General features: G+C 39.7%; 2 protein-coding genes across 3 annotated transcripts; one reads left to right on the forward strand and one right to left on the reverse strand.

The window, feature by feature from the left end:
• Window positions 1-14,554: 14,554 nt before the first annotated feature.
• LOC114920297 (cyclic nucleotide-gated channel beta-1) lies at window positions 14,555-18,053 on the forward strand. 2 transcript variants are annotated; one of them, XM_065953952.1, is made up of 7 exons: window positions 14,555-14,710; window positions 15,304-15,404; window positions 16,811-16,839; window positions 16,943-17,012; window positions 17,113-17,247; window positions 17,325-17,422; window positions 17,500-18,053. In XM_065953952.1, exons 1-7 carry the CDS (start codon window positions 14,703-14,705, stop codon window positions 17,887-17,889), a joined length of 831 nt encoding a protein of 276 aa, XP_065810024.1. In that variant the 5' UTR covers window positions 14,555-14,702; the 3' UTR covers window positions 17,890-18,053. The 2 variants fall into 2 exon arrangements, with proteins under 2 accessions (XP_065810024.1, XP_065810025.1); XM_065953953.1 differs by having other exon boundaries at window positions 14,561-14,714.
• A 396-nt stretch (window positions 18,054-18,449) lies between these two features.
• sf3a2 (splicing factor 3a, subunit 2) lies at window positions 18,450-22,110 on the reverse strand. Its single transcript, XM_020634066.3, has 8 exons — window positions 21,956-22,110; window positions 21,030-21,316; window positions 20,841-20,887; window positions 20,401-20,510; window positions 20,239-20,288; window positions 19,260-19,400; window positions 19,107-19,175; window positions 18,450-19,015 (listed from the first exon to the last, which is right to left on the reverse strand). The coding sequence occupies exons 2-8, from the start codon at window positions 21,225-21,227 to the stop codon at window positions 18,740-18,742; spliced, it is 891 nt and encodes a 296-aa protein (XP_020489722.1). The 5' UTR covers window positions 21,228-21,316; window positions 21,956-22,110; the 3' UTR covers window positions 18,450-18,739.
• Between the last annotated feature and the right edge of the window lie 183 nt (window positions 22,111-22,293).

The raw sequence follows: 22,293 nt of genomic DNA on the forward strand, positions 1-22,293 counted from the left end.
GTACATATACAGTCAACAAACAGACTAAGTAAATCATCAGTCAGGTGCCAGGAAACACTCAGTGGGTATAACAGTCACATGTGTGAGCCCACATGAGAAATCAGACAGGCTTGTCCCAGTGCCTGAAGTGGTGAGATAAACAAAAAGCAGCAATTGCCAATGTCAGTGTGTGTGTGTGTGTGTGTGTGTGTGTGTGTGTGTGTGTGTGTGTGTGTGTGTGTGTGTGTGTGTGTGTGTGTGAATCTGAGTATGAAACACAAGCCTGAAGGAGAACAGGGGCACAGCTCAGTACACAACCGTTCCTTACTGCCATCTTTCATCTGTATACTTTTTCTATTCCCTGCTTTTCCTCTGGCCACCTCATTTTACAGCTCATAAATTTAAACTGAGACCAGCGCTGAAACAGAAAGAAGGGAAAACATCCTATCAGGGCACATACAACAGCAGCTAAGCTGTGTTCTTGTTAGCCTGTCATAATTGAAGCTCTGTTGCCCAACAACAAACACTTGACAGACTGCTATTAGCACGTTTTAAGAATGACTAAAGCTCATTTTTATGTGTGAGATCAATAGAAAAAGTACAATATTTCAGCCTCAGTGTAAAAAGTAATCTTGCACATTTTTGGGGGGAAATTTGACTAGCTTTTATTTTGTATCGCTGTATTTCTCTTACAGGTCAGAGCCACATGAAGTATACAACTCAATAAAAAAAAGTCTTGTAAAATTTGTCCTGCCTGTCTTGGATGAGATGTTATTTTGGCTGCCCATATTTTAAATTGAAGTCACATTAAGAAGCAACCTCTTCTTCACTGCCAGGATGGTCTGGAGGAATGATTATAACAACAATGATGAAGATGAATTGAGTCAGTCAGTGGCTTTATCCTATAACATAAAATATAGGCTTATACAAAAGTAATGTTGCTAAATAATCACATATGGGCCTCCATACATGTGTGGGGGTGACTGTGTCCTCTGCCTATATTTTGATGTTTTGGTTGACTCTGGAAATTCCTGGGCAGGAAGAAGATGTGTTTCCCCCAGCCAATAACAGTGCACAGATGAGTTTGGGAGGGGATACAATTGAGGGATTCAATGCCATTCAAGCCAGCGAATAATGCAAACATAGTGGTAAAGAACAGAAAATAAAATCATAGTGAGATGAAACGCAACGCGGATAAAGATAGTTCCAAAACAAGAGTTTAACCTTTGGTTGGCTTTCACCCCACGGACAGAGTTGGCCCGCTTTCTGTAGAGTGGGAAGGTGCCAAACACTGGTGGTTAGCTTGTGCTAGCTTGCTAAATTAACCTCTTTTCCATTATGTAATATTCTCAGGTAGCTTGCAGTGTAGGTACAAGTAGTAATATATAAGTGAACCCTGCAGTGGGTGTGCGCTTCAGGTGGCGATGAGCTCAGGAGGAGGGCCCAGTTTGAATGTTTAGTTTACAAGCTGAAACCAACATTGCTACTGACTCTACCTTTAATCTTCCATTGTCATACAACCATCCATTCCTGTGCAATGTTTTTCCCCTTTACACACTGGTCACTTTTCATATAAATTCAAACCTGAAAATTTGTAATCAATTTTATTTTGATTCATCGCATTGAGAACACATTCAGGAAATTCAGCTTACGATAACGTCTGTTATGTTCTGACAATTTTGAGAATGGTCTTGTGGTTAAACCTGACTGTCACCCCACTGCATCTATCAGACCACTTCTTTATTCAATTCACAATCTCCTTGCCAGAACTCCCTCAGGCACAGTCACAAATGGTGTCATACCACCAAAACATGCGATCGCTCAAGCCAGCTCAGCTGTCTAACGAGGTAATGGCTGCCATGCCTGCCCATAAGGTCTTTACCGCACTCTCTACAGATGAGGCTACAGACATACTCTGCTCCACACTAGCCTCATCTCTGAACAAGCTCTGCCCTCTGGTGTCCAAACCCGCTCGCAAAACCCACCCTAGTCCATGGCTCACTGAAGTCATAAGACAGCAAAGAGCAGGGCTGAGGTCAGCAGAGAGAAAATGGCAAAAATCCAAACAGTTCACTGACTTAAATGACTATAAGCAAAGACTTGTCTCATTCTCCTCCAGCCTGAAAACGGCCAAGACAACATATTTTCAGAACAAGATATGCAATGCCACAGATACAAGAAAAATGTTTTCTGCTTTTAACTCACTGCTTCAACCACCTCCTCCTCCACCCTCCGATCTGTTCACACCAGACAATTTTGCCTCGTATTTTACTGAAAAGGTTGCAACCATCAGTAACCAGTTTTCTGAGCCTGACCAACTCAGCCCAAAGGCACCAACCAAAAGTGCCTCACTCGATTCATTCTCCTCTCTGACTGAGGATGAAGTCTCTAAGCTTGTGCTAGACTCTCGGCCCACCACCTGTCCTCTGGACCCAATACCATTAAGCCTCCTGCAGACCATTTCCTCTCCGCTTAATGCTGCACTTAAGCATATCATCAACTCCTCTCTGTCAACGGGTGTGTTCCCCTCCGCATTCAAGCAAGCTCGGGTCACCCCTCTGCTCAAAAAACCCACACTAAACCCAGCCCAGTTTGAAAACTACAGACCGGTTTCTCTTCTTCCCTTTCTGTCAAAAATACTTGAGCGGACAGTCTTTAACGATCTGTTTGACCCAAATCAGTCAAGCTTTAAGCGGGGCTACTCTACTGAAACTGCACTACTGTCAGTAACAGAATCGCTACGAGCTACCAGAGCTGCAGGTCAGTCCTCAGTTCTATTACTGCTAGACCTGTCTGCTGCCTTTGACACAGTCAACCATCAAATCCTCCTATCCACGCTCTCTGAACTTGACATCTCAGGATCTGCCCTCTGCTGGTTCGTGTCCTACCTCTCTGGGCAATCCTTGAGAGTGTCCTGGAAGGGAGAAGTGTCCAAAGCGCACAGCTTATACACAGAGATACCTCAAGGGTCAGTGCTTGGTCCCCTTCTCTTCTCCATATACACAAGCTCACTTGGTTCAATAATCCACTCTCATGGCTTCTCATACCACTGCTATGCTGATGATACCCAGCTCTTCCTGTCATTCCCGCCAGACGATGTTACAGTCTTAGCAAGAATCTCTTCATGCCTTGCTGATATCTCTAAATGGATGAATGAACGCCACCTTCAACTCAATCTTTCAAAGACTGAGCTCCTTGTCATCCCAGCCAGTCCCTCTATGCAACCACAGATCAATATCCAGCTTGGAACAACCAAACTCATGCCCACAAAGTCTGCCCGGAACCTGGGTGTCACCAGCTAACTTTTAAGGTTCAAGTAGCCTCAATTGCCCGGTTAGGTCGATTTACCCTGTCAGGAAGACCAGACCTTACCTGTTAGAACATGCTTACACAGCTCCTGTTACAGGCTCTTGTGATATCACGCATTGACTATTGCAACTCTCTACTGGCAGGTCTTCCTACATGCATCAAACCCCTGCAGATGATACAAAATGCAGCAGCACTACTGGTCTTCAACTTTCCTAAAAGAGCACATGTCACTCCGCTGTTCATATCCTTATACTGTACTCCATTCGATCTGCAGAGTCCCTCTGCACCTTTAAGAAAAAGCTAAAGACCCAGCTCTTTCATGAATACCTACTAACTTAATGATGATGGTCTCCATATTATTGATGATGATGACGGTAATGATGATGATTTTTGTTTGATAACGACGACTTATAAGATGGTTTCTATACTGATTAGAGCTCTCAAGAACTGCTGTCAATGTTGTGCTTTGCCTCTGTGCAATGCCTGTCAGCACCTGTGTGTCCAATCGGACTGAAAGCTGATCGTTTGCTCTTATTGACATTGTTCCCTTTTTTCTAGATCCTTGCTTGTGTTGTACTTACTCTCTGATGTACGTCGCTTTGAAAAAAAAGCATCTGCTAAGTTAATTGTAGAATTGTAGTCTCCAAAAAAGTTTTGTAACCATCAATTCAGTCTTGAAGCTCAAACTTTGCCAAGTTTTTAAGGATCTTGTTAGTTGCTTCTTAAGAAGAGACATATCCTTGTCTTTCTTTTGCTTCCAACCCTTGTCACACAGAGACAACGTCTGACAGAGTCCAATGATTCACTGAACAAAATCCCCAAAAAACAAATCATTGCTTTGAAGTTTTGGGTCTACAATGACAAAAAATACCTCATGTATGTCAAGTGAGAGTCAGAAAGAAAGTGTGTATGTGAGAGAGACGCACAAAGATGGAGAGGGAAAGTGCATGTGTGTGTTGTCTTTTTCTGCTTTGATCTGTCTCGCTATTATCCGCTTTAGCCCGCGGTCAAGTGTGCAGCTGTCATAGCTCCCCATGAAATAAGCAGACAGAAAGACAGAAAGGGGGGTTCCTGTTGAGTGAGGGCTGTGATGAGTCCTCAAGTCTCGGCTGTCACTGCACACATCGCATCTTATGTAAGCAGAAGATGAGGGAGGAAGGAGGGCAGGTGGAGGAAGGGAGCAAGAGAGGGAAGAGGGGGAGATCCATGAAACAATAAGCAGAGAGAAGAAGACGAAGAAAAAGGAAAAGAAAAAAGTGTCAGGCAGGCAGTGAAATAAACAGAGGGAGACAGAAAGATGGGGAGAGCTGTCATCATAAAGATTCTGACTCATTCCTACTGTTCTGGATATAGCACTGAGCTGAGAGGCATGTAGCTAATGTACGACAGCTCCAGAACAATTACAGTCCTTCATACGAGGATTAGTCTCATAATATGTAATAGAGCGAGGCTTTCTCTGCAAAATAAGCCGAGGAAGAGCTCCATGTCCAACGCAAATGCAACCAAAATATGTCTAGTTGTAGATAATTTTATTCCCCTTGGAACTGAGTTATGAAGATAAAATAATTGCATCTTAGATATTTATCCTCAACAGATCAGAGCAAACTTGAGATGTTGAGGTATGTGATATGTTCATAACTGCATCTGCTAGATTCACGCTTTAAATTCAAACATATTCACTGGACCATTGTATGTGTAGTTATCCACAGAGGCAGTTTAAGGGTCTCTGCTTGGCATGTTCTCCCTCTGTAAGTGCCTGCAGAAAAGCACTGGCTGTGAAAGCTGCAGTCAAATTGCTGTAATTATCTACAATCAGTTGACAACCAGGGGCCGGCTGAAAGCTGCTCACATACAAACACTGCGAAGGGAGAGAGGCATCAAGGGGAGTGGAGGGTAAAATATCTCAGGAACAGAAGAGAAACATGGCAGAGCAAAACCAGCAAGGAGCATTGTGATAAACACTTTGTGACTGAAATTACAAAATAAGATGCGGCAGACGTGAATATAAATCAGAGTAGGAAATAACAGGATCGACTACCGTCTCTAAAACCTTGTGTTTCCTTAAAAACAGGAATGATTCTCTACAACAAGCACTGTGAATAACACACATTTTTGTCTTTAAGGTTTAACATATATGGCATTTATACATACATATATTTGTCTTTTGTGCCTCAAATACAGTAAGACCCAATAGAAGAACAATAACTTTCAAATAAAGAAAAATATAGAACAAAATATTGGGTTAATATAAAAGTAATACATTACAAATGAAACAATCAAGGAACTCCCAGAGATGTACTGTTTTGATTTGGTTGATGTTTTCAGACAGTTATTTATAATAAAGAGGACCAATGGGTTACTATAATACCTGAACATGTTTGTGTGAGTGTGTGTGCTTCTTTAACATTCTCAGGATTTGTAGGTGTTCTTCATTATAGCTTGACAGGCTTAGCTGACAATATTCCTAGAGCAGTTGTGGTTCTTTAAACCCTATGGCACGATCTTCATCAGAGAAAGCACGTTGCCAAGTTGCCACAAAATTGTTGTTTGAAAATATTTTTTTAAACTACCCTTAGGTTTTGCATCTTACACTCAAGAACAACATGGGAAAACTATTAAAATTGGTGGAGTGGAATTCATATTTGAGTGCATAATAATGGAGTTCACCTTGAACCTCAAGTTCACACTTATTTCAATGATCAGGTTTAGTATGAAAACTGTGTGATGTGTCTTTTTAATTGGTAAGGATTTCTGTCATTGCCATGTAAGAATAAACAGCAGCAACTTCTACTGAAAAAAGGTAGACTATTTAAATCAACCTACATCTAACATTTACTTAAATATAATAAATGATTCATATTTTGCTGGAATATATTCAAGTCACTTAAGTAGGATATTTTTGTCAGACATAACACTTACATGATCTTGCCTTAGAAGATTATCTTCCTAATGCACAGGTTAGACACTGCCACTGCTGGCTCAGACTCACACACACAGAGAAGCTCAGTGCTTGTAGGCTCCATGATAAGACAGAGAGGAAGGATGAGTAAGAGGAGGGTTTAGGAGGTGGCTATGCAGCAGCCACTCCTTTTACCCAGCCATCACGAAAAAGGAGAGGCAACTTTTTGTAGCATTATGAAATGGGGTTTAAATTCTGCAGAGGACATGTAACACTCTGTTGCTGGATGTACAAAACAAAAAGAAAAAAAGACAGACTCCACTGAATGTCTCAGATGACAGACGCAGAGAAGGTGGTTGCTTTTTCACATTAAATATGAATATGAGATAATTTCATGTTTAATTATATATCAGTCCATGCAAACAAAAACAACCTTCTCCACCATGTTTGTCTCTCCGTCTTCAGGATCTGTCTAGAAATTAAAGGTGAAATGGATTTCCAGGTTCACAAATTCATAATGAGTTTACGACACTGGAATGAGTTATTGATTATAGACCTGAGTGTGAACAATGAACCTGCAACGAACATGTATTGAAAACAAAAGGATGGTGTAAGACTTAAATGAAGACTAAGAGAAAGTATAATCCTTGACATCAACTTATCAAACCTTACAATTTTGCATGTCCAGGCTCACTTGTGCTGAAACTCCTTCAGATGCCCATAATATGGTTATCACTTTACAGCAGTAATAAATCACTCTTCCTCGGTGCAGGAGGTTTCATTACTCGTCTCCCACAGGCACACACGCTTCTACCCGAGCATTAGGGCCGTAACAGAAGCTGTGAAGCACCGGCCTGGAACCTTGCTGAAAGGCTGAACGGCCTCAGATGAATAGATGGTAATTAATACACATAGCACCCTGGAGATGGCAGTACAATCTCAGGGCAAATTACCCTATCAATAAGCTTGGCCTACAGATACAATGAGAGACAAAGGGGAGGAGAGGGGAGAGGAGGGGGAGAAGACTGTACATGTCAGGGCCAAGCAAGTCGCAGGTGTTTGACTGTGAGAATGGAGCCCTTCATTTCTCCAAAATGAGTCCATCACTCAGTCGTGGCTCAGTTGGCAGGGGCGTGACAAAGAGGTGGCCTGGGGTAACAGAGGCCACCCTAAAGGCTGATTTTCTAACTGTTGTCCCACTTGAAAGAGAGCAGTTATATACACATTGCCATGCAGGGGAATAGAATAGCTACTGGACATGTGTGGCCACATATACTTCATGCAATCCATGCACAAGACAGTGTCCTATAGTTGGGATACCCTGGTCAAATATCCAGAAATGCCCTCTAAAGAAATAGAAAAGAATATGCAGAAAAAAAATGGAAAAGTGAAGATTAAGGGGAAAAGAAAGACCAAAATAAAGGAAAGATAATGTGTACAAGGTTTAAACAAAATAAATGAGTTTCATACCCCCTTGGCATAAAATTACCAAAAAAAAACACACATGACTTTGTAGCAGGGATATGATAAAGTAGAACTTCATATTCCTGATCAAACAAGACCAATTGGATTTTCTTTGCCTTTTGAGAAATCCAATCTCTAACCAATTACTCTTTTCTCTTCTTTGCTTTTATCATATTCCTCTTGATCTCGTCAGTGCACTAGTCCCGTAATGATGAAACAAGGCTGGGAGAAATCTGGAGAAAAAGATCAATGCAGGGAAAGAGGCATGGGGCCAACAAATCGGGAAAATGTTTTGCCGAATCTTTTTTCCCCTGATCATTCCATTTCTTGTGCAAGTCTCATGCACCAACAAGTCCCAGTCTACTCCAGCTTGTTTTTCAAGCCCCTCTCTCTCTGGACGTTATTCCTCCCTCAATGGGAAACGAGGGACATAGCATAGTGAGCATTTATCTGCCTGAGGGCACGGCTGCAGCAGAGCCCTCGGCAGTACTCACACTCATGATCCAGTCAGAAACATGTCGCGGTCTCCAGAGGATCAAAGCCTTAGCGAGCTGCCTGAAGAGATACAGAGACCCACTAGAGACCCAAAGTGACTCTATGAGAAACAAGAAGGCTCTGGTTTGAGATTCAAAGTGAAAGGCGTGTGGCTCAGAGACATATGACCCAATCCAGTGCTACTCCTCTTCAAACACAGGTCTTTAAACTGTCAGCAGATCGGAGAGGGAAGATGTTTAACACATGGAGCTGGAAGGCAGGCACATTGTCTGGTGAGGCTGTCTAATAAATGAGGGCTGCTGGTTCAGTCCCACTGACTAACTCTAAAGATGGCAGCTGCTTGCTTTGTACATAATAATAATCCTTTAGGTCTTTCTTGAGTAATCATTAAATCAAAGTTAATGAAGCAATAAGAATACAAAAAAGATTGTTTAAAGTCTGATTGTTTAAAGTTTGATTTATAGAGGAAATTAAAGATACATATGTTTGTGTATGCATACACTATAAAGTCTCTAAAGATAGCTGTATTGCTGGCTCAGCAAATTATCAATCACGTCAGCACTTGTACATGTGTGCTTAGAATATGATTAGGCCTCCTTAACAATCACACTCAACGACATTATTCATGTCAAACACATTCAACATATAGTATGCAAAAACACTGCAATGTGAAGGACGACTTTTCCATAATCCTTATTTGATTATTCAACATGTAACCAATGTTTGTCCTTTGTATGTTAATAATCATAATTAAAGGAGCTGGCGTTGCTTTGAAGCTGGTTCAGTCAATGAAGAGTAAGAGCTTAACAGAAGAGCGTAGCTGCTCAAATAAAATCAACTGTGGAGATTGCAGAAATTCCAAAGAGGATTTATTATTTTCTTCCGTTTTGTATCTTGGCAGCCTCATTTTCATCTCTACAAGTTCCCATTCATCAACCAGGGCCAACCCAGATCCTTCTATGTTGACCTTTACTGTTTAATCATGACACAATAACAATGCTTTTGGTTTTGCACTGACTCCATTCAGATGTGTGTGAAACATCCAGTAATGTTTTCAACAATAAAGCTCACTGATCTTCGCTTTCAAGAGTAGAATTTAAAAGTACAAATTCTATAACTAAAGTTCCCATTTTGCCGTTTACAAGGTCAAGAGGGATCTTTGATGTTAGAAAGATTGCGATGAAATTATAACATAAACAAAGCTTGCATGTCCAAAGAACCAATGGCATACTAGGTAAAACTATGCTGTATGATGACAACCCTGTGAGTTCTATGGTATTTTTGGGAAAGGCTCCTGTATAGAATTTGGAAATTGTTTTGTTAAAATGTTTATTATCAAGAAAGATCTATGTTGCTTTGCTATCATTGGAAGTGGTCACTTTTCTGCAGCTGGAGGCTTTGATTGCCTTTATTTCTCTAACTTGTAAATCACATCTGTTTCTCTGCACCTCATTTAACAATCAGTTAAGCAATGATTGATGCACTCTTATCTATTAACACATTATAGAATATATAATCACTGTGTGACTTAATAATGGCATTTTTTCATCCTCTGGTGAAACTAGCTGTGTACTTGAGAAAAGAAAGTTTCTTTTCTTTTCTAGCCTGCCAAATATGAGCTCCTGCAGGGCTGGATGAGTGAATAATAGCTCCTTTTCTCAACTTTTGTTTTTCCAAAATCATTCAATGAAGTAGAGGAAATGCATTATAAATAGCTGGAGTGTGGGTGTAGCTTTGCTGCCAAAGCCACATCTGAAACAAATAGGCTGTCAAAACTGACAGAAAAAAGGGCAAAATCATTAGTTTGTATTGCATTTGTCCTTTAGTATATGATGTTATGGGAGCATATAACATCTGTGAAAAAACATTTTGCCATTATTACATCAGAAGGTGTTGCAGTTCTGCTCTGTTAACAGTACCGTTCCTCATTGGTACCCAGTGTTAGTCCCAGTTGTCACTCCCTCGTTCCCTACAGTCTGGTTTCCTTCTGCAGTACTGGCATTTAGGTAACAGCTGTAAGAAGATTATATTTATATGTATTGTTTTAACCATCAAAATAACACCTTCCTTTGATGGAAGTTATGAATAAGTTGTAGGAAGTAAAGTAGTAAATTAAGAGGTGGAAATTTATGTAAGAAGTTCTTCTTTAAGGTGTTAAAGTTGAAGCAAATCCAGTCAAAGTAAAGAAAAAAGTAAACTCTAACCTTCAGTGACTTAAAGGGTTCTGTATGCTTTTAAGAAAGAAAGTTGTTACAAAGTATCACCTGATTATCTCCACATCACAGACATCCAACACACTCTTCAGCTACCTAAAAACTAAAAACCTCACATGCAACCTCTTTGAGTTTCAGTGTACTTTACTACCTTCCACCTCTGCACTGACCGTAGCGCACGACTTCAGCTGAACCCTGTGACCATGATTCATCCATGACTTCACCCAAATGTTAAAGAAAACTAGTCTGCAGAATTAAAGCTTTGTGCTTCAGCAGGCCTGACACACTGAAACAGACTTGTTTTACTGTAATTTATTCCACTGTTTGGACCGTGTTTTGAGGTTTCTTGGGGTACAGACTTTAAAAACAAATTCCCTTTACAGAGCACAATAAATAATGACAAAGAATCTAAAGGCAAGGCTGATCTGAATGGCAATAGATTTTTGTACTGTTGTAAACATTATAAATAACAGACATAGGTGATGTGTGAAGAATATAGAAATGACTCAACTATGCAAGCACAAACTCTCTAATGCTTACCTGACACTGAGGCTGGAAAGCATAAAGGAAGGAAGGTTTGACCCTGCTTTTGACACTACTGAACAGACGCTTTGCTTAAAGCATTCTGAGGATAAGTAATAGACAAATCTCAGGTCTGCAGCTCAGGACGCATCATCTTTTAGTGTTAGTTTTATAAAGACAACCCAGCTCTGAGGCGGATGTGTCGTTGCACAACTTATTTAGAACAGGGCGTCTTAACATAAACTTTAGAGTTTATTTTGCGTTTGTCCGTAATTTTCTTTGTGTGTTAAATGTAATGTAAGATGGGCTTCTCTTTTCTGATTATGATGAAGCTTGTTTCTGGTTGTCATTCATTTACGTTTGCCTTGTGTGTTGAGTAAATTCCTTAAATTTGCTAATACTTCTTTTGCTTCATCCTTGTCCATGGGTTTTATTTTATTGTCACTTCCCTCATCACCTACTCTCTTCTGGGATATAACACATCTGTTTTTACTGTAAGTCTAAACACAAAAGTTAAGTCCAAATATAACTCAAGTACCAAGAAGTTGTGTAAGCCTGTAAGCTCCAGAAGGACCAAAAAGTTAATGTTGTTTTACGCTCCAGCATACTCAGTGGCAGAGCAGCTCCCACTGGGTGCTGGACGGTCGCCGTGTCCTCTGAGCACAGTCCCAATTATGTAAGGACAACAAGGGGCAGAAAGCTCAACAGATTTCTCCTGTGTCTCAATCTGGAGCGTGTGCCTGCAAGCAATCTTTGCCCATCCTGTTTGGTACAAAGGCCTGTTCTGCCCTTGAAAACACTTCAGGCCTTTGGTGCAATCCAGACACATTTCCACGTCGTGTGCTTAAAATAAGAAACGTTTTTAGATTGCTTATTGACATTTTGATCATTGAGACTTAATTTGGAAAAATGAATCTACTGCAATCAAATGTAACTTTATCAGGTGATGAACTGTAACACGTGGTGCCAATGTGTCCTCAGGATTAATAAACATTGAGAATAAGAGTGGTGAGAGTATGCATCTTGTAAATACAGATAAACTCATTATAAGCAGGAATTATTCTAAACACACATGAGGCCACTGATATGAGCCGTGTGCTGGATATACTGGAGTATGAGATCATGCAGATTGTCATATACATATTGGTGCCTAAAGAATAACAAGATGTAAAACAAACACAAAACACTGTGTTCTTTCAGTTATGAGTTGGAAATCAGCCTTACATCTATTATCTAACCATTATCTATATCGCTTTTCCCGTATGGGGTAGCGGGGGACTGGAGTCAATCCCAGCTGTCATTGGGCGAGAGACGGGGTACACGCTGCTGGTCAAATAGCTGACACATAGAGACAGACAACCAGCCACGCTCACATTCACACCTACAGGCAATGTAGAGTCACCAATTAACCTAACCAGCATGTCTTTGCAACAGTGCTAACCAATGCACCACCATGCAGCCTTGTACATCTATTATCATTATTATACATATTAAAGTGAATCTTAGAGGTGCTCAACTTCAACCTCTATAATGAACATAATCAGTTCTCCCCGTTGCATTATCATTACAGTTGCTAACTTTTATATTAGACTGATCAGTCTATTACCATACTTAGCTATTACTGCTAATACTACACATACTCTCACCATTATTACTGACATATTAGCTATACATCTATATTATTCATTGCAGGTGTTGCTATGTTTGTCTCTGTACTTCTCTTTCTTTCTGCATCTCCTTATATCCCACTTTCCAAACCCAACACAGTTTTGGCAGACGGCTCTGATTCTGTTCAAGGTTTCTGCCTCTTTAAGGAAGTCTTTCATTGCCACTGTTTATTTTTATTTCATTTAACCTTTATTTAACCAGGTTGGTCCCATTGAGATTAAAAACCTCTTTTTCAAGGGAGACCTGGCCAAGACAGGCAGCAGCAAAAACACAGAGTTAGAGACGGAAATACAAAGAGAGACAAAGTCAAATTTACAAAGCACTAAATTTTGGATTAAAATAGAACCATCTATGAGTCATATCTGGGAATCAGTTGTTCAAACAGCTGTAACTTTGCTTAATGTAGCAAATAACTGCATTGAGAAGAATATGGCTTTATGTTGGAGGAGCACTGTGTAAAGGTAAAACGCAAACTGACTTCAAACTAGTTGTAGGTATCAGGGAAGTATCGTGAATATTTTTGTGCCCTGAAAAAAATGATGCTAAAAGAGCTTTTTTTTAATTCAACCTGGAGAATCAACTAGAACAATTAATGGCTTTAAAGTATTATTGAGAAAAGGTATTTCAAAAAAAGTTGGTTGTAGTGTTTCAGGCAGTGGTGTTATTATGCTTTTAATAAATGTCTTTATTAATTTAACATAACAATGTTTATCAGGTAAAATGTTAATGTTTAAAGCGCTGGCTAGCTTTGTGTTTGTTCATTAGCACTTAACACAAAGTAAAGCTTGTGTTGTGTTTGGTTGTAAACCGAAGTACTCAACAACTTGTCATGACATAAAGGTGACACTAAAGGAAAGAGTCGGGGTACATCATGTTCTGAACCTCATTTCATTGCATCAATCCAGTAGCTGTTGAGAAATTTGATTCTAGACCAAAGTGTTGGAGTGGCCAACTTAGCACAGGGCCCCACAACAAGTTTTAGATGATGGTAATGTATGTTTTGTAAAGTATGTGTGGTAACTTCAAATTAAAAGCACACATACATTAATTAGATGAGTGGAAGATGGTAAAATGTTTTGGTAAACATTTAGCAAATTAAAGAAGATGTGTTTATCTGACTCAGAGTTTTGTGTAGGTTTTTATCCATTTCATTACATGTTGCATTTCTGGTTAGCATTTTAAATCTCTGTTTTTATTAGTCAGTCTCCCCAGGCAAAGGCTGCAGAGCATACACAATTTGAAGTGATATAGTAGGTACAGGTGTAGAGATGTTTGACTCATCTGGGCAGAGTCCCAACAAAGGTGTGAGTCATCAACATCAACACAAATCTGTTTACCAACACTTCCTCCCCCTCCCTCATAAAGGTGCTCACCCTGATAAAACTTGAACATCTTTACATCTGTTCACACTGCTGATTGTAATCAGTCACAGTATACAGGTGACTTTTCCTGACACCTTAACAACACAGAGAATATTCACTTGGCTCATATAGGGGGGGAAATGTTGAAGAATGATGCATTGCGGCAACATTATAGCAAAGTAAAAGCACTGAAATATGATCATGTGTGTTACATTTTTGATATAAAGAGTGCAACTTGTAGTCAGCTCATAAAAAAAGGAAACGTGTCAGCCCTTCTGGTAATCTCTGTGACAGTTAGTCTGTCTGACAGATTTCATTTATTGAGCAGGAAATCTGAAAAATCCCAGTGGCGCCCTCTGCTGGTAAAATACAAAAAGTGTTTTTGTTTCCCAAAAAATGCCATTTATTTATGATTTTATTCATTTGTTTTTTTACATAGTTTGCTAAAGATCTATGTGATTGGTTAATTGTTATTCCTCAAATACTAAAAAAGATTTTTCCAACATGGAAAAAGTGTTTTCCAAAACTTGGCATACTCTGTCACTTTATTTCCTACCTCTTAGTCACTCTTTGGATTTGACAGCTGTATGGAGCATGTTAATGTTGGCCCTGCCTCAGTGAACGCCTCTGACTGACTGACTGACTGACTGACTGACTGACACTTTTTGTTTTTTCTTTCCCGGCACCTGTGCCCGGCTGTCAGATGGTTCAGAGTGTGACTGCTGTCATCTTCGCAGAGGAACAACAGGCTCAGTGACAAAGGTTCCTCCGAAGCCACCCAGAGGACCCCAAATGTTGAGGCAGGTAGGTCCTTCATTCAGCGAGGGTTAAAGTTGAGGCTTCAGCAGCAGATAGCCTAACCTAGAGTGTAATTAGGGGCACAATGGTAACAGCCCGTTTCTTTTTATGTATTGATATTCAGCGAGTATCCATCTGTCCCTCCAGTGGTATTGCTTTGTCTATTTATAGGGCTGCTAGGACATTAGCTATGTGACTGTGTAGAAATGTCATATAAGACATCAAGGCCTCACTGCATTCATTTGTAAATGTGAAGGTCAAGAAACTGCTTCAGTCTCTACAAACTGGACAATTTGCCCTTTGACTGGTATCTTTTTGTTTCCCCAAAATGAAACTGGTGAGATACAAGATAAATACATTTTTCAATACAAGGTCAATAATACTGATAAGAACTACAATATTTGTGATCCATTGAATCATTTTGTTTCTGCCAAGGCTGGCAAGCAGAGCATTTCTTAAAATACCAACAGTTGTTTGGCTACACTGGCGGCATGGTTCATATGCAAAGCTTTGTGTTGTATGTACATTTCTTTGTCTGCAGAATCATGTTCAGCAAATTCAGTTTTAGTTTATCGTGTTACTTTCTTTCTCTCAGGGAAGGGATGGAAGAAAGCTATGAGACATTTGAGGAGGAGTTAGGGCCACCAAGAGCAGATTCTCTTCCACAGAAGCCTGTTCGACAGATCCGCAGATCAGGTGGCCACACACACACACACACACACACACACACAGAAACAGTAATGAATACAAATAAAAGCCTCCATCCATTGTACATATATTGTACTACTCTATAAATACCTGGGAGCAGCAGCACAGGGAGCTGAAACATGACTCCTGGTCAAAGGCATGCAGCACAGTGATAATGCAGCTCGGTCGTGCTGACTGGATGGTGGGTGTAATCAGCCTCAATCCTTTAAAATACAAAATCCTCCTTGTGAGACAGAGCTTTCAAATGTCGGAGACCATGACCAAGACCATGTAGGAGTAGACATCCAGATATCATATTTGTACAGCACTGAATGGTCCCAAGGATAAGTATGCTGACTTTGGTAATCACTTCTTTTGAATCTAGTGCCAGATTCAGGTCAATGTTTGAATTCCACCAACACTTACATTCTTCTATTCACACGGCTAACATCTTATACTTAATCATCATCAATCACCACCTACTGATCGATCAGTAAAAAGGCAGAGCATAGTGAGAAACGGAAGTGCTGCAATATTCAGAGGTAATAGATGATGCACATTTTTCACCATAAAACTGTTATTTTAACTGAGAAATGGTCCATTAGCTTGCATCTAAAATTAGCGAATGACTTATTATTAAAGTTATTGTTTTACTTCTAGCTTGGTTTTCACTTTCAGTTATGTTTCTAGTTGCTGTTTAATTTGAAAGCATTGGATGGTAATAAAGTTTTGTCAGATTACCTACATTAATACTATTTGCAAACCTGGAGCCCAGCAGAGGGACATTAGGCAACGTTTAAAGTTTTCACCATAAGCTAACTCAGTGGACAGCGGCTGCCATGGGAATGTGGCATATTTCTATGTCACAAGTCACAACCTTACTATTTACAGTGTATGGTCACAACATACCTGAGCACTGATGAAATTCCTATTAGCCTCAGCTTGAGAGGCTAATGCTGCTGTGTTAAATGCTAATTCAAAAACTGTTAGCATCCTCCCATGCTAAACTGGGACAGTAAGGAAAATGTGTTAGCATTGTTTGTTTAACATATAAGATGTATATCATAAAAGTATTTATGTCTACATTAGTTAATTTACTTAAATTATGAGCTAGATTATTTTTTGTTTATACCCTTACTTAATGGGACGTAAAAATATAGGCTATGTGCTTTTCTGAGCATACATAAAATTATGTAAAAAAAGCAAGTTAATTTGAATCCTTAATATCGAGCTCAATGCCAATGCTTGTTTTTTGTAAATTTGAGGGTAATATAATGAGGAATAAGTAAGCCAGAAATGATGTCTAAATATACCATACATTAATCCAATGTGGATAAATACCTCCAGATTGAGGGTATGGTGGTTTGTTTTCCTAAAGTTTATTATATCCCCATTTGTTAATCTGTTTGTTTCAGAAATGTATGCTACAAGAAAAGTCAGAGAGGTTAGTAGAAAAACAAAAAACATAATCACATTTTCATTGTGTTTGAAACCCTGATATAGGCCTACTCGTCTATTTCTTCTAATCCCATGTTAAACTCTGATAGGAAATGGCTCCACAGCAACCGAGAGCAGAACCCAAGACTTTACCCAGAGAACCGAGCTTTCCAAGAACAAGTGAGTAATTCCAGTCCAACCAATGTCAGCCTTTAATAATTGTTTACAATGCTTTATTAAAATTAAAAATGTCCCTCCTTGTTCTTGTGTTGTTCTTCAGCAACCTTGCCTAAAGCCTTGTCCAGCCAAAACCTGGCCCAGATTGAAAGACCATGGGAAAATGTCACCCTCAACCGCTGTCTTTTTGTGGCCATAACTATCCTGGTGCTTACCTCAGGCTTTCAGAGGCTTCATGGTAAGTAAACAAAAAAAATTGGACAATAGATAAAAATTATGTCTGCTGTGACTCAGTGGTGTCTTTTGACCAAACAGAAACCATGCGAGGTCAGGGGCCATCAGAGGAGGACGAGGAAGTCGAATTGACAGTGAGACGGCCGGGTGCATTACGGCACAGAGGACAACCTGCAGAGGTAAAAGGGTTGACTTACACTACTTCATTTTTGACTTGATTTGACTGTGTAAATGTCATTTGATCTACCCCCTTTAGCCTGAAACAACACTATGGGAAGTCATGTTGTGGTGGTTGCCAGACCTTGATGATGAAGATGAGGAGGAGGAAGAGGAAGAGGATGACGATGAAGATGGAGGAGTTAAAAGAGGAAAGTCAAAGAGAGGAGCATCAGCACGAGCATCCAAAGGTCTAAGAAACAAGCCACTACCAGACAAAAAGCTCATGAAGCAAAGAGAGGGAAAAGTAAAGGACAAAAGAGCCAAAAAGGCCAAGGATGATGAATACAAAGAGAAGAAAGAAAGAGATAAATCAGAGGAACTCGATGAGGAAGCAGGTGATGAAGATGCCGAGGACAGAGATGAGGAGGCAGTGCCCAAGAAAACAAAAAAAATGGTGGAAAAGAAGAAGAAAACTCTGAAGGGATAAGATGCTTTCTTTGTTTCTCTTTCACTGACAGAAATGCATTTTCTCAATAATTTTTAGATGAATTGGTTCAAAAACATGTGTTAAAGGTGATAAAGATTAAATCGTTAACAGATTTTCCTTTTCTAAAAAACAGAATCAAGTTAACAATAAAATGTTATACCAGTTTAATGTGCTAGTTTATTTTTTTCCCCTGCAGAAATAGTTTTTTTTTTTTTTTATTTGAGTTTCCAGTTTTGAGATTTACATTTTCTTGTACAGACTGCTTTTTCAAACCTCTGCAAGGGATCAGAGGTGAACATGGTAAACTACAGATCTAGATTCTGCATTTATTAGGTAATTGATCCACTTAGGTCCTTTTTTCTTATATCTTAGATCTTATATCATCTTCAGAGACTCTGGCTTTTATTTCTGGCACATCAAACTTTTATTTCTATGGTAAACGTTATTTTAGGAGATTCTGTTTCTTTTCTCTTCTGCTGTGAACCCATCACATGAAAATAATGACATATCAAAAATTGTTTATGTGATGTCCTTGAAAAATACAAATTTTGAGACTCAAATGTTTCTCTCTACAGAATTTTATTACAAAAACGGAATCTTAAAAGATAAGCTATTTTCAGTCATAGCTTAATATGCAGATTCAAGCTATTGTACAAAACAGTGTGATCACACGGGATGACCTACAAATTTCCATGAACCAAACAAATGTATAATAAAATGTGGGCTCAAACCTTTTTGGGAATAATCAAACGTCATGTACCTACAATGTCTGCAAGGAGATTGTTATTGTAGACAAGCAGGTTAGTCTGACTACACATCAGAAAATAAAACATGATAGACTGGTCAGGGATCAGTTATTAGATATTGTGAGGCCATCGGGAGGAGGTGGTCGCATTGGCATGGGGGGCATGGGCATCCGAGGGGGCATATGAGGGGCACCTGGTGCACCAGGTGGGAGAGGGGGGATGGACATCCCTCCTGGTGGGGGAGGGGGCAGATTGTCACTGGGTGGGCGAGGTCCACCTCCACTCATGAGAGGAGGAGGACGCTTCACGCTTGCAGGAGGGGCTGGGCCGCTGGACTGAGTGATAGCTTTCTCCATTTTGAAGTGGAATTGCAGGAAAAACTGGGAGAGAAAAAAAAAAAATGTACAAAGGTCTCAAAGTTAATACCAAGAAAGGCTATGTATCAACAAACATTAATCAGCTCATCAGTACCTGTTTGGTTTCTCTGTTCCAGTGGGTCCAGAAGCGGTTTTCTGCTTTATCAATTTCTCTACTGGGGACCTAAAAGATAAAAAATGTTTATGTTAACTCAAAGCAAGAACAAAAATTGACAAAGAGCACAAGAGAAATACAACTCTAACAAACCTTAAATGCAATAGTCTCATATGGCTCAGCAGCCAGGAGCAGGTACTGCCAGCGACGATCAGGAGGCTCGATGCGCTGTTCATAAGCAGACATGAAACGATGCCTCGGTCCAATTCCTTCAGCGATCTCTGGGTAATCAATCTGATGAACAAAGAGAATTTATTTTAATAGACTTACTATCTTTTATAGTCTGACCTCTATGGCTAAACGTAATGTTTACTCACAAATATTGCGATAAGCAAATTTCTAAGTTGCAGTAAAGTATTTAGCTGCATTCTTTATTTGGCTAAAAGGACCAACATTTTCACAGAAACAGGGAAAAAAACCTCAAGTATAAAACTAATGTAAAAGTGGTTTTACTCTTCAGTTTCAGAATAATACATACAGATCTGCTGTAAATCAAAAGCTAGCAAGGTACATTTCCAATTAACAGATACTGGCTTAAAGGGGACATATTACGGCCCTTTTCCACCTTTTGAAACAGTCACCCTGTGGTCTAAATGCAACATCTGTGCTGTGCTTTGGTCAAAATATAACATGAATCAAGCACCAGAGGAGGTTTGTGACCCTGTTTAAACCAGCTCTCTCAGAACGCTCCATTTTGGTGTGTGTGTCTCTTTAAATGCAATGAGCCCCCCCCTGCCAGTAGACATCACTCCTCTGTAGCAAGACTAAAACTGGCAGACCTGCAAAAAAGTTTAGTTCTAGGCTGGGGATGGAGTCCATGGGTGGAGATATCAGGGGAGGGGAGGGTCTTTTTTTTTTAACCAGAATCCAGCTTGTGACATCACAAACAGAGGAAATTTGAAATGGAGCATTTTTCTCTGCGTTGTAAGACTTAGGCAGATTACAAACAAAAGGACTGGATTGACCAAAAACACTGTAAAAGTGGATTTTTCATAATATGTCCCCTTCAAGCATGTGTAGCTGTATCAGACAGCTGGATATCAAGCCTATACATTCGATTGATTTCACAAACCTGGAAAAGTAGGGACTGCTGTCCGGTCTCTGGGTCCCTCTGTTTGGTTACTACAAAGAATAATTTGGAATATATGTTTAAACACAGCAAATATGCTTTGACAGCAGAAATAGCCAAACAAAATGATGATTACACCAATGCATAATCTCTGAGCCAGCCCACCTTTGTATCCTGGACGACCAATTTTGACAAACTTCTTGACCTCAACTTTTACTTTTGCTGGAGCTGGCTGAGCAGGAGCCTCCTTTGCCTCCTTGGCTGCTCTCCGTGCTCTGATAGAAAAAGTTTTTGAAAACCATTTTATAGCTGATGATCCACCACAGTTCAAAGATATATGACACAAACAAACAAGTGTTCAACAATTTCCCTAAGACTGGGAATGTGGGGCAAAAATGAATCAGCAGACACATAATGATTACTGGTACATAAACCTTCCAAAGCTGATACATGCATAGCTGAATAACAGCTCATGCATGTTTTGATGGAGCAGTAACTTTGAACATGAAGCACACAGCTTCATGTTAACCAGACGTTACAGACAATGCAACAGTGAGGTTTCAATATGTACCAGGTTAGGTAAGATAGACAAGATGTGGACTTACAAGTTGGTCTGATGTTTCTTTCCCTGTGTGTGAGCCAAGTAGCTGCCCTGTAATAAAGAGGATATCAGTTTTCAGTTATCAGTTATCAGAAACAAGTTTTTTTCTTAGTTGCAAAATACTCGTATAACAAGAAAAAAAGATAAAGCTAAACTAAAATAATCTTGTTCATTTCATTGTGGGCACCCTCACCTCGTTGTTGTGAAGAGTCAAGCAAAGTTTGCACTCATATGATCCTAAATGATTCTTCATAAAGTAGGGGTCTTTGTTGATGTCAATGGTCTCCAGAGCCAGCTGACGTAACCGCTCTCGCCTGTCACGGTTACTCTCAGATGAAGATGCCACCCCACCGCTCCCCGTCTTCCCTCCAGCACGATGCTGGAAATCCATTTTTGCAATTGATGGGCTCAGTCACTCCAAGAGTACTCCAAGTGTAATTTCCCACTTAACCCTGGATAGGTATATTAAGTAGATCCTTCCTGATTATCAGAGAAAAATAGAGAATACACCACTGAGAAGAGTCTAAATAATGAATACACATTGCAGGTATAAACATATTACAAGCAACTTAATGGTGACAAAGTAACCTTTAGATACACCACCATAACATCAGATTAAAAAGTACAAAAGGTAACTCTGTAGTTGCCTTATTGACAGTCACTTTGGTTCTCAAAACATACTTTAATTCGATTACAACTTTATTTCTTGTGTGTGAGCTCATATAAGAAACTGTTTCAGCACCTGAAGAAAAAGCAACAACACGGTATTTCCAACAAATATTTCTTGGCAAAATTAATGACTCGTGTGAAATTATAAGTTTTATCAGTCCAATAGAAATGCATTCCTCAGAGGGATTATAAAAAAAACACAAACCCAACTTGCTGCATTTTGTTAGTGAAATATAAAGCTAGATACTGAACACATACCGCCAATGCTAATGCTAGGCTAACTGTGTTCCGGGTTAGTAAAGATTTAAACAGAATTTTACGACTAAAAGGAAAGTCAAACTTAGCAAGGCCTATACGTGATCGTAGATATGTTCGTAACGGAGAAAACCCCCCGACTATCATACATGACTTAATATGATAAACTGGTTTCTTTGTCTCTCAAACACTCACCAACTCCACAACGTTAGGATCACGCAAACGTGAATGTGTAGTGCGCAGGCGCAGGAGACTTCCTCACTTCGGGTTGTTATTGTTTCCCGGTGCATTACCGCCACCAGCTGGACTGGAGCGATTGATTCCTGTTTTATACTTCGCTTTATTTTCTGACTAAACGATTATAATGTTTTTTTCAAAACCCACCAACATGTTTTCAAAAACTATGGGGCTGCACTGAGAGGCATATAAAGAGCAAAATGGGTGTTATCTCCATAGACTGTAAATAATAAGTATCGACTGTTATCTCACGGACAAAAACGATTAATTGAGCCAGAAAAAAATGCTTCTTTCAA

This window comes from Labrus bergylta, chromosome 4 (assembly GCF_963930695.1).
Source record: "Labrus bergylta chromosome 4, fLabBer1.1, whole genome shotgun sequence".
Lineage (NCBI taxonomy): Eukaryota > Metazoa > Chordata > Actinopteri > Labriformes > Labridae > Labrus > Labrus bergylta.